The sequence below is a fragment of the Chiloscyllium punctatum genome, chromosome 2 (genome assembly GCF_047496795.1).
Source record: "Chiloscyllium punctatum isolate Juve2018m chromosome 2, sChiPun1.3, whole genome shotgun sequence".
In the NCBI taxonomy this organism is placed as follows: domain Eukaryota; kingdom Metazoa; phylum Chordata; class Chondrichthyes; order Orectolobiformes; family Hemiscylliidae; genus Chiloscyllium; species Chiloscyllium punctatum.
The window spans coordinates 13215529-13228837 of record NC_092740.1 but is presented as its reverse complement, the minus strand read 5'-3'; the positions used below and the strand labels follow the sequence as shown (position 1 = coordinate 13228837).

The 13309-nt window shown below is 51.8% G+C and overlaps 1 protein-coding gene across 1 annotated transcript in view; it reads right to left on the bottom strand.

The window, feature by feature from the left end:
- nat8l (N-acetyltransferase 8-like) overlaps positions 1–12493 on the bottom strand; it is a 103903-nt gene extending 91410 nt beyond the window's left edge. The window contains exon 1 of the mRNA XM_072593712.1: positions 12056–12493. Coding sequence (XP_072449813.1) covers positions 12056–12443 — 388 coding nt within the window. The 5' untranslated portion in view covers positions 12444–12493. The remainder of the gene's footprint in view (positions 1–12055) is intronic.
- Positions 12494–13309: the final 816 nt, after the last annotated feature.

Below are 13309 nucleotides of genomic sequence, written 5' to 3'. Positions count from 1 at the left end.
ACCCACCCACACACACCCACACACCCATATACCCACACACACACACACCCACAGACATCTACACACAGACACACCCACACACAGAGACACACAGACCCAAATACATCTACACACAAAGACACACACACCCACATACATCTACATACACAGACACACCCACACACACACCCACACCCACACACCCCCACACACACACACACCCACACCCACATACATCTACACACACTGACGCGCCCACACACACACCCACACACACACACATACCCCACACACACCCCTACACACACCCACACACCGACATACATCTAGACACACAGAAACACCCACACCCACCCATACCCACAGCCACACACATCCACACAAACACATACACACACACACCCACGAACCACATACATCTACACACATATGCACCCTCCCACACACACTCACACACTCACACATGCACACACACATACCCTCACACAGCCCTACACAAATGCACACACAAACTCACACTTACACACACACATGCCCAGACACACACATGCTCACACATACCCACACACACCCACACACACACTCTCACTCACACACACATTACCACACACACACAGTGCGCAATATGCCCCCCCCCACCCCTCCCACACCACATGTAGTACACGTGTACTGTTATCCATTTACTGTTCCCCTTACTCATATAGCATTAACATAGTACCCTTCCCCATGGAACATTAGCATTTTTCCTCTTCCCCATGTTCCTTACCCAGTTTCATTTTACCAATGGACCCTCACACATACACCCCCCCACACACAAATACTCCCCTCCCCACACACACACACCCCACCCACACACAAACACACACACACACACCCCATGACCCCACAAGCACACATACACTCACATAGACACAGACACAGACACACACACACACACACACACATACATCCCCCCCACACACACATACTCTCCCCCACACACACGTACCCCCCCACACACAAACACACACACACTCCACACCCCCAAATGCACACATACGCACACACACACTCACACAGACACACACACACATTCCCCTCAACACATATACACAAACACACAGACACATATCCGCACCACACACACACTCCCACACACTCTTCCCACACACGCATATGCCTCATGCACACACACACTCAAACAGGGCCTGGGTACATGGATGTGGGTACATGGGTTTGGGTACACGGTATGGGAAGGATTCTGGATACATGGGTCTGGGTACATGGGCTTGGGTACGTGGTATGGGAAAGGGTGTGGGTACATGGGTCTGCGTACATGGTATGGGTATATGGGTCTGGGTACATGTATCTGGGTATGTGGTGTGGGAAAAAGTCTAGATATATGGATCTGGGTACATGCTTTGGGAAAGTCTGGGTATATGGGTCTGGGTACATGGGCTTGGGTACATGGTATGGGAAAGAGTATGGGTACATGGATCTGGGTACATGGATCTGGGTACATGGGTCTGGGTGCATGGGTCTGGGTACATGGGTCTAGGTATGTGGGCTTGGGTACATGGTATGAGGAAGGGTGTGGGTACATGGGTCTGGGCACGTGATATGGGAAAGTCTGGGTACATGGGTCTGGATATATGGGTCAGGGTACATGGTATGGGTATATGTTTTGGGAAAGAGTCTGGATACATGGATCTGGGTACATGGGTCTGGATACATGGGCTTGGGTACATGGTATGGGAAAGGGTGTGGGTACTTGTGTCTGGTTACATGGTGCGGGAAAGGTTGTGGGCACATGGATCTGGGTGCATGGTCTGGATACATGGGCCTGGGTACATGGTATGGGAAAGAGTCTGGGCTCGTGGGTATGGGTATATGGGTCTGGGTACATGGGTCTGGGTACATGGTATGGGAAAGAGTCTGGGCTCGTGGGTATGGGTATATGGGTCTGGGTACATGGGTCTGGGTACATGAGTGTGAGTACATGGGTCTAGGTACATGGTATGGGAAGAGTCTGGTTACATGGACTTGGGTACATGGTATGGGAAAGAGTATGGGTACATGGGTCTGGTACATGGGCCTGGGTACATGTGTCTGGGTATATGTTTTGGGAAAGAGTCTGGATACATGGATCTAGGTACATGGTATGGGAAATTCTGGGTACATGGGTCTGGGTACATGGGCTTGGGTACATGGTATGGGAAAGTCTGGGCACATGGGCCTAGGTACATGGGTCTGGGTATATCGGTCTGGGTACATGGGTCTAAGTAGATGGGCTTGGGTACATGGTATGGGAAAGGGTCTGGGCACATGGGTATGTGTATATGGGTCTGGGTACATGGGTCTGGGTACATGGGTCTGGGTACATGGGTCTGGGTACATGGTAAGGGACAGAGTCTGGGCACATGAACTTGGATACATGGTATGGGAAAGAGTATGGGTACATGGGTCTGGATATATGGGTCTGGATATATGGGTCTGGATATATGGGTCTGGGTATATAGGTCTGGGTATATGGGTCTGGGTATATGGGTCTGGGTACATGGGTCTGGGTACATGGGTCTGGGTACATGGGTCTGGATACATGGGTCTGGGTACATGGGTCTGGGTATATAGGTCTGGGTATATGGGTCTGGGTACATGGGTCTGGGTACATGGGTCTGGATACATGGGTCTGTGTACATGGTATGGGCACACAGGTCTGGGTATATGTTTTGGGAAAGAGTCTGGGTACATGGATCTGGGTACAAGGTATGGGAAAGTCTGGGCACATGGGTCTGGCTACATGGTATGGGAAAATCTGGGTACATGGGCCTGGGTACGCGGGTCTGGGTAGATGAGCCTGGGTACATGGTATGGGAAAGGGTGGGGGTACTTGGGTCTGGTTACATGGTGCGGGAAAGAGTCTGAGCACATGGATCTGGGTGCATGGGTCTGGGTACATGGGTCTGGGTACATGGTATGGGAAAGAGTATGGGTACATGGGTCTGGGTACATGGTATGGGAAAGAGTCTGGGCTCATGGGTATGGGTATATGGGTCTGGGTACATGGGCCTGGGTACATGGTATGGGAAAGAGTCTGGGTACATGGGTCTGGGTACATGGTATGGGAAAGAGTCTGGGTTCATGGGTCTGGGTATATGGGTCTGGGTACATGGGTGTGGGTATATATTGGTCTGGTTACATGGGTATGTTTACATGGGCTTGGGTACATGGTATGGGAAAGAGTCTGGGTACATGGGTCTGGGTACATGGGTCTGGGTACATGGGTCTGGGTACATGGGCTTGGGTACATGGTATGGGAAAGAGTATGTGTACATGGCTCTGGGTACATGGTATGGGAAAGGGTGTGGGTACTTGGGTCTGGTTAGATGGTGCAGGAAAGAGTCTGGGCACATGGACTTGGGTACATGGTATGAGAAAGAGTATGGGTACATGGCTCTGGGTACATGGTATGGGAAAGAGTATGGGTACATTGGTCTGGGTACATGGTATGGGAGAGAGTCTGGGCTCATGGGTATGGGTATATGGGTCTGGGTACATGGGTGTGGGTATATATCGGTCTGGTTATATGGGTCTGTGTACATGGGTCTGGGTACATGGGCTTGGGTACATGGTATGGGAAAGTGTGTGGGTACTTGGGTCTGGTTAGATGGTGCGGGAAAGAGTCTGGGCACATGGATCTGGGTGCATGGGTCTGGGTACATGGGTATGGGTATATGGGTCTGGGTACTTGGTTTGGGAAGAGTCTGGGTACATGGACTTGGGTACGTGGTATGGGAAAGAGTATGTGTCCATGGGTCTGGGTACATGGTATGGGAGAGAGTCTGGGATCGTGGGTATGGGTATATTGGTCTGGGTACATGGGTATGGGTATATGGGTCTGGGTACATGGATCTGGGTATATCGGTCTGGGTATATGGGTATGGGCACATGGGTATGGGCACATGAGTCTGCTACATGGTATGGGAAGAGTCTGGGTACATGGGCTTGGGTACATGGTATGGGAAGAGTCTGAATACATGGGTCTGGTTATATGGGTCAGGGTAAATGCTATGGGAAAGAGTCTGGATACATGGGTCTGGGTATATGGGATGGGAAAAAGTCTGGGTACATAGGTCTGGGTACATGGGTCTGGGTATATGGGTCAGGGTACATGGTATGGAAAGAGTCTGGGTACATAGGTCTGAGTACATGGGTCTGGGTATATGGGTCAGGGTACATGGTATGGGAAAGAGTCTGGATACATGGACTTGGGTATATGGGATTGGAAAGAGTCTGGGTACATGGGTCTGAGTATATTGGTCTGGGTATATGGGTATGGGCACATGGGTCTGGCTACATGTTATGGGAAGAGTCTGGATACATGGGTCTGGGTATATGGGATTGGAAAGAGTCTGGGTACATAGGTCTGGGTATGTGAGTCTGGGTACATGGTTTGTACATGGTATGGAAAGTCTGAGTACATGGGTCTGGGTACATGGTATAGGTACACAGGTCTGGGTACATATGTCTGGGTATACGTTTTGGGAAAGACTCTGGATACATGGATCTGGGTACAAGGTATGGGAAATTCTGGGTACATGGGTCTGGGTACATGGGGTACATGGTATGGGAAAGTCTGGGCACATGGGTCTGGCTATATGGTATGGGAAAGTCTGGGTACATGTTATGGGAAAGAGTCTGGATACATGGGTCTTGGTACGTTGATCTGTGTACATGGGTCCTGATACATGGTTCTGGGGACATGGGTCTGGTTACATCGTATGGGAATGAGTGTGGGCACAGGGGTCTGGGTACATGGTATGGGAAAGGGTGTGGGTACATAAGGCTGGGTGCATGGGGCTGGGTACATGGTATGGGAAGGTCTGGGTACATGGATCTGGGTACATTGGTCTGGGTACATGGTATGGGAAGACTCTGGGTACATGGGTCTGGGTACATGTTATAGGAAGACTCTGGGTCCATGGGTCTGGGTACATGGTATGGGAAGACTCTGGGTACATTGGTCTGGGTACATGGTATGGGATGGAGTCTGGGTACATGGGTCTGGGTACATGGTATGGGAAGGTCTGAGTACATGAGTCTGGGTACATGTTATAGGAAGACTCTGGGTCCATGGGTCTGGGTACATGGTATGGGAAGACTCTGGGTACATTGGTCTGGGTACATGGTATGGGATGGAGTCTGGGTACATGGGTCTGGGTACATGGTATGGGAAGGTCTGAGTACATGAGTCTGGGTACATGTTATAGGAAGACTCTGGGTCCAAGGGTCTGGGTACATGGTATGGGAAGACTCTGGGTACATTGGTCTGGGTACATGGTATGGGAAGGAGTCTGGGTACATGGGTCTGGGTACATGGTATGGGAAGACTTTGGGTACATTGATCTGGGTACATGGTATGGGAAGGAGTCTGGGTACATGGGTCTGGGTACATGGTATGGGAAGACTCTGGGTACATTGGTCTGGGTACATGGGATGGGAAAAAGTCTGGATACATGGATCTGCGTATATGGGATGGGAAAAAGTCTGGGTACATGGGTTTGGGTACATTGTATGGAAAGGGTCTGGGTACATAGGTCTGAGTACATGGGTCTGGGTATATGGGATGGGAAAAAGTCTGGATACACGGATCTGGGTATATGGGATTGGAAAGGGTCTGGGTACATGGGTCTGGGTACGTGAGTCTGGGTACATGGTATGGGAAAGACTCTGGATACATGGCTCTGGGTACGTGGATCTGTGTACATGGGTCTGGATACATGGTTCTGGGTACATGGGTCTGGGTACATGGGTCTGGGTACATGGTATGGGAAGACTCTGGGTACATTGGATGGGAAGACTCTGGGTACATTGGTCTGGGTACATGGTATGGGAAAGTGTGTGGGCACAGGGGTCTGGGTACATGGTATGGAAAAGGGTATGGGTACATGAGGCTGGGTGCATGGGGCTGGGTACATGGCATGGGAAGGTCTGAGTACATGGGTCTGGGTCCATGGTATGGGACGAGTCTGGGTACATGGGTTTGTACATGGGTTTGGAAAGTCTGGGTACATGTGTCTGAGTACATGGTATGGGAAAGGGTGTGGGTACATGGGTAGGTTACATGGTATGGGAAAGTCTGGGTAAGTGGGTCTGGGTATATAGGTCTGGGTATATGGGTCTGGGTACATGGATCTGGGTACATGGTATAGGTACACGGGTCTGGGTACATGTGTCTGGGTATACGTTTTGGGAAAGAGTCTGGGTACATGGGTCTGGGTACAAGGTATGGGAAATTCTGGGTACATGGGTCTGGGTACATGGGGTACATGGTATGGGAAAGTCTGGGTACGTGGGCCTGGGTATATGGGTCTGGGTATATGGGTCTGGGTACATGGGCTTGGGTACATGGTATGGGAAAGAGTCTGGGCACATGGGTATATGTATATGGGTCTGGGTAAATGGGTCTGGGTACATGGGTCTAGGTACATGGTATGTGAAGAGTCTGGGTACATGGACTTGGGTATATGGTATGGAAAAGAGTATGGGTACATGGGTCTGGGTACACGGGTCTGGGTACATGGGTCTGGGTACATGGTATGGGAAGAGTCTTGGTACATGGATTTGGGTACATGGTATGGGAAGAGTCTTGATACATGGATTTGGGTACGTGGTATGGGAAGGGTCTGGGTACATGGATTTGGGTACGTGGTATGGGAAGGGTCTGGGTACATGGGTCTGAGTACATGGGCTTGGGTACATGGGTCTGGGTACATGGGTTTGGGTATATGGGTCTGGGTACATGGGTCTGGGTACATGGGCCTGGGTACATGGTATGGGTGCATTGGAATGGGTACATAGGCTTGGGTACATGGTATGGGATAGAGTCTGGGCACATGGGTATGGGTATATGGGTCTGGGTACATGGGTCTGGGTATATCGGTCTGGGTATATGGGTATGGGCACATGGGTCTGGTTACATGGTATGGGAAGAGTCTGGATACTTGGGCTTGGGTACATGGTATGGGAAGTGTCTGGGTACATGGGTCTGGTTATATGGGTTTGGGTACATGCTATGGGAAAGAGTCTGGATACATGGGTCTGGGCTTATGGGATTGGAAAGAGTCTGGGTACATGGGTCTGGGTATGTGAGTCTGGGTACATGGTATGGGAAAGAGTCTGGATACATGGGTCTGGGTATATGGGTCTGGGTACATGGGTCTGGTTACGTGGTATGGGAAAGGGTGTGGGTACATGAGGCTGTGTGCATGGGGCTGGGTTCATGGTATGGGAAGACTCTGGGTCCATGGGTCTGGGTACATTGGTCTGGGTACATGGTATGGGAAAGTCTGAGTACATGGGTCTGGGTACATGGTATGGGAAGGAATTTGGGTACATGGGTCTGGGTACATGGGTTTGGGTACATGGGTTTGGGTACATGGTATGGGAAGACTCTGGGTCCATGGGTCTGGGTATATGGTATGGGAAGATCCTGGGAACATGGGTCTATGTACATAGGTCTGGGTCCATGAGTTTGGGTACATGGTATGGGACGAGTCTGGGTACAAGGGTTTGTACATGGTATGGAAAGTCTGGGTACATGTATCTGGGTACATGGTATGGAAAGTCTGGGTACATGGGTCTGGGTACATGATATAGGAAGGAGTCTGGGTACATGGTGTGGAAAAAGAGTCTAGGTACATGGGTCTAGGTACATTGGCCTGGGTACATGGGTCTGGGTACATGGGTCTGGGTACATGGGTCTGGGTACATGGGTCTGGGTATTGGGTCTGGGTATATGGGTCTGGGTACATGGGTCTGGGTACATGGGTCTGGGTATTGGGTCTGGGTACATGGGTCTGGGTACATGGGTCTGGGTACATGGGTCTGGGTACATGGGTCTGGGTACATGAGCCTGGGTATTGGGTCTGGGTATATGGGTCTGGGTACATGGGTCTGGGTACATGAGCCTGGGTATTGGGTCTGGGTACATGGGTCTGGGTATATGGGTCTGGGTATATGGGTCTGGGTGTATGGGTCTGGGTATATGGGTCTGGGTACATGGGCCTGAGTACTTGGGTCTGGGTACATGGGTCTGGGTATATGGGTCTGGGTGTATGGGTCTGGGTACATGGGTCTGGGTATATGGGTCTAGGTACATGGGTCTGGGTACATGGGTCTGGGTACATGGGTCTGGGTACATGGGCCTGGGTACATGGGTCTGGGTATATGGGCCTGGGTATATGGGTCTGGGTATATGGGCCTGAGTATATGGGTATGGGTATATGGGTCTGGGTGTATGGGTCTGGGTACGTGGGCCTGAGTACTTGGGTCTGGGTACATGGGTCTGGGTATATGGGTCTGGGTGTATGGGTCTGGGTACTTGGGTCAGGGTATATGAGTCTGGGTACATGGGTCTGGGTACATGAGTCTGGGTATATGGGTCTGGGTATATGGGCCTGGGTATATGGGTCTGGGTATATGGGTCTGGGTATATGGGTCTGGGTATGTGGGTCTGGGTATATGAGTCTGGGTACATGGGTCTGGGTATATGGGTCTGGGTACATGGGTCTGGGTACATGGGTCTGGGTACATGAGCCTGCGTATTGGGTCTGGGTATATGGGCCTGGGTATATGGGTCTGGGTATATGGGTCTGGGTGTATGGGTCTGGGTATATGGGTCTGGGTACATGGGTCTGGGTACATGAGTCTGGGTATATGGGTCTGGGTATATGGGCCTGGGTATATGGGTCTGGGTATATGGGTCTGGGTATATGGGTCTGGGTACATGGGTCTGGGTACATGAGTCTGGGTATATGGGTCTGGGTATATGGGCCTGGGTATATGGGTCTGGGTATATGGGTCTGGGTATATGGGTCTGGGTATGTGGGTCTGGGTATATGAGTCTGGGTACATGGGTCTGGGTATATGGGTCTGGGTATATGGGTCTGGGTACATGGGTCTGGGTACATGGGTCTGGGTACATGGGTTTTGGTATATGGGTCTGGGTACATGGGCCTGGGTATATGGGTCTGGGTATATGGGCCTGGGTACATGGGTCTGGGTATATGGGCCTGGGTACATGGGTCTGGGTACATGGGTTTGGTATATGGGTCTGGGTATATGGGTCTGGGTATATGGGTCTGGGTATATGAGTCTGGGTACATGGGTCTGGGTATGTGGGTCTGGGTATATGGGTCTGGGTACGTGGGTCTGGGTATATGGGTCTGGGTATGTGGGTCTGGGTATATGGGACTGGGTATATGGGTCTGGGTATATGAGTCTGGGTACATGGGTCTGGGTAAATGGGTCTGGGTATATGGGTCTGGGTATGTGGGTCTGGGTATATGGGTCTGGGTACATGGGTCTGGGTATATGGGTCTGGGTACATGGGTCTGGGTATATGGGTCTGGGTATATGTGTCTGGGTACATGGGTCTGGGTACATGGGTCTGGGTATGTGGGTCTAGGTATATGTGTCTGGGTACATGGATGTGGGTATATGGGTCTGGGTATATGGGCCTGGGTATATGGGTCTGGGTATATGTGTCTGGGTACATGGATGTGGGTATATGGGCCTGGGTATATGGGTCTGGGTATATGGGTCTGGGTACATGGGTCTGGGTATATGTGTCTGGGTACATGGGTCTGGGTACATGGGCCTGGGTATATGGGTCTGGATACATGGGTCTGGGTACATGGGTCTGGGTACATGGGTCTGGGTATATGGGTCTGGGTACATGGGACTGGGTATATGTGTCTGGGTACATGGGTCTGGGTATATGTGTCTGGGTATATGGGTCTGGGTACATGGGTCTGGGTATATGGGTCTGGGTACATGGGACTGGGTATATGTGTCTGTGTACATGGGTCTGGGTATATGTGTCTGGGTATATGGGTCTGGGTACATGGGTCTGGGTATATGTGTCTGGGTATATGGGTCTGGGTACATGGGTCTGGGTATATGTGTCTGGGTACATGGGTCTGGGTATATGTGTCTGGGTACATGGATGTGGGTATATGGGTCTGGGTATATGGGTCTGGGTACATGGGTCTGGGTATATGTGTCTGGGTACATGGATGTGGGTATATGGGTCTGGGTACATGGGTCTGGGTATATGGGTCTGGGTACATGGGTCTGGGTATATGTGTCTGGGTATATGGGTCTGGGTACATGGGTCTGGGTATATGTGTCTGGGTACATGGGTCTGGGTATATGTGTCTGGGTACATGGATGTGGGTATATGGGTCTGGGTACATGGGTCTGGGTATATGTGTCTGGGTACATGGGTCTGGGTATATGTGTCTGGGTACATGGGTCTGGGTATATGGGTCTGGGTACATGGGTCTGGGTATATGGGTCTGGGTACATGGGTCTGGGTATATGGGTCTGGGTACATGGGTCTGGGTACATGGGTCTGGGTATATGGGTCTGGGTATATGGGTCTGGGTATATGGGTCTGGGTACATGGGTCTGGGTATATGGGTCTGGGTATATGGGTCTGGGTACATGGGTCTGGGTACATGGGTCTGGGTATATGGGTCTGGGTGTATGGGTCTGGGTATATGGGTCTGGGTACATGGGTCTGGGTACATGGGTCTGGGTATATGGGTCTGGGTATATGGGTCTGGGTATATGGGTCTGGGTGTATGGGTCTGGGTATATGGGTCTGGGTACATGGGTCTGGGTACATGGGTCTGGGTATATGGGTCTGGGTACATGGGTCTGGGTATATGGGTATGGGTACATGGGTCTGGGTACATGGGTCTGGGTACATGGGTCTGGGTATGTGGGTCTGGGTACGTGGGTCTGGGTATATGGGTCTGGGTACATGGGTCTGGGTACATGGGTCTGGGTATATGGGCCTGGGTACATGGGTCTGGGTACATGGGTCTGGGTATATGGGCCTGGGTACATGGGTCTGGGTACATGGGTCTGGGTACATGGGTCTGGGTACATGGGTCTGGGTACATGGGTCTGGGTATATGGGCCTGGGTACATGGGTCTGGGTACATGGGTCTGGGTATATGGGTCTGGGTACATGGGTCTGGGTATATGGGCCTGGGTACATGGGTCTGGGTACATGGTTCTGGGTACATGGGCCTGGGTACATGGGTCTGGGTACATGGGTCTGGGTACATGGGTCTGGGTACATGGGTCTGGGTATATGGGTCTGGGTACATGGGTCTGGGTACATGGGTCTGGGTACATGGGTCTGGGTATATGGGTCTGGGTACATGGGTCAGGGAGTCTGTATATTGACAATTTGGATAAATGCGTTTGTTAAGAGTACACGGTATGAGTGGGGTTACTGAGTTAAAAGAAAACGGCGCTAATAAAGTGGAAATACTATGCTGACATTTCGCAGGGAGGATGTGGGCACAGGGAGGCTCGGCCGGTCAGATTAACCCGGGGATGCCTTGTAGATGGGGAGCTCAGCGGGAGGGGAGGCTAGAGCCTGGTCCCTAGCCGCAGCCGCTCACGGAGCCCTGGAGTGTGGATGGGGGATGGAGGGAGAGAGGTCAGCCCTGGGAACCGCGCACCGCCTGCAGTATAGCGCTGGTCCAGCAGCAGCAGCGCTCCGCTCCTATACTGTACTTGGCTGTTTCTCTAAAGAGACTGAAAACTCGAGATTAAAACAGCGAGGTTTTGTCCCCCAGTATGAAAAAGACAATTAAACAGCACACTCATTATATATAACCCTATAGATAATAAACCTGGACAGATAAAATAAACCCTATTTATACTAAACCTATATATATGAACCTATATCTAAAACAAACCCGTTAAAAAATCATGTATATATAATCCCTAAAAGTAATAAACCTATATCTTATAAATTTTATATAAAAATATCTCTCTATATAAAAAACGTATAAAATTAACTCCCGTATGTACATATAACCAACCCTGTATATAATAAGCACGATATATAAACTAAGTCCTATATGTATATTATATATATGAAGCAGTGTGTTTGCCCCTCTCTGATCCTTCCCAAAGGTGAACATTATAAAGCGGTATATATTTGGGGGAGGGGGGAGGGTGTATGAAGGGGATTGCAGGGTTTCAGGGTAAAAGTACCGGGCTGACTTACCGGTGAAGCAGGAGTAGAGCAGCAGGATACCAGGCTGTTGTTTTAAGCCCCTGAAGGCGGTGTTGGGGACCCGCTCCAGAATCCCCTCTCGGAAGATGCGGCGGACGCTCGGCCGGTCTGTGGGCTGGAACTCACGGATCAGCAGCGCCGGCTCCGGCTTCACCGCCCGGCGCTGGCCGCCTCCCGCTCCCTCCGGGGACGGGGCTGGGGCTGGGGCTGGAGCCGTCTCGGGGCCGGCTGGAGCCGGGGCTGGAGCCGGGGTTGAGGGCGGAGGCGCTGGCAGCCAGATCTGGCTGGAGACGGCGATCCCATCCCCTTTAGCAGGCGGCATCTCCTCGTCCGCTACCATCTTCGTCTGACAGACCATATCGCAGGGCAGAAAATGCATAGACACCAAAACAAAACAGGAGCCTGTTCCCCCCCCCCCCTCCTCCTCCTCCTCCTCCTCCTCAACCCCCCCCCTCACACACTCACACACACACTCCCCCCTCCCAAATAAAGCGGACAGAAGCAGGGAGGGGGGGGGGGGAGGGAAGGGAGGGGGAGAGATGCTGGGGAAATGGATGGAGACAGAGAGAGAGACAGAGAGAGAGAGAGAGAGACGGAGAGAGAGAGAGCCCCCTCCTCTCCCCCTGGCTCCTGGTGACTTACTCCCTCCCCCTCCCCTTCCCTCTGCAGCTCACACTGCTACCCGAGCCCTCTCCCGGCTTCTTAAACCGGCCCCACTGACTTGCTGCTTTTATGGAGAAATCACAGCTCTCCCCCCCCCTCCCTCCCTCTCTCTCTCTCTCTCTCCCTCCATGTGATCCAGAGGGAGGGCACTCAGGATCAAACCGACATCCCACCCACCCGACCCCATCCTCCCTCCCGTCTGCAGACCACACTGGAGCTTTTTATGGGGGGGGGGGGGGGAAGGGGGTGTCTTTATTCGATCGAAAGATATTTGCGGTGAAGCCTTCAGACTGGCCGCTGTGAGAGGGAGAGGGAGAGGTCCGCTTTCATTTCACATCCTGACACATATCAGGGTCGAATCCCCTCTTTATTTGAGACGCCTAATTAATCTAAGCCACTTCCAGCTGAAAAAAAAGGTGGTTTCTTGGACTGCCTGTCTGAAGAGACGGGGCAAGGAGTAGATGTTCCAGCACCCCCCCTTCACTCTGCACAACCCCCCCCCCCCCCACCCTCCCTGCCCGGGATTGAAGCCATCACTCGCTCTCTGTCCCTCCCTCTCTGTGTGTCTCTCTCTGTCCCTCC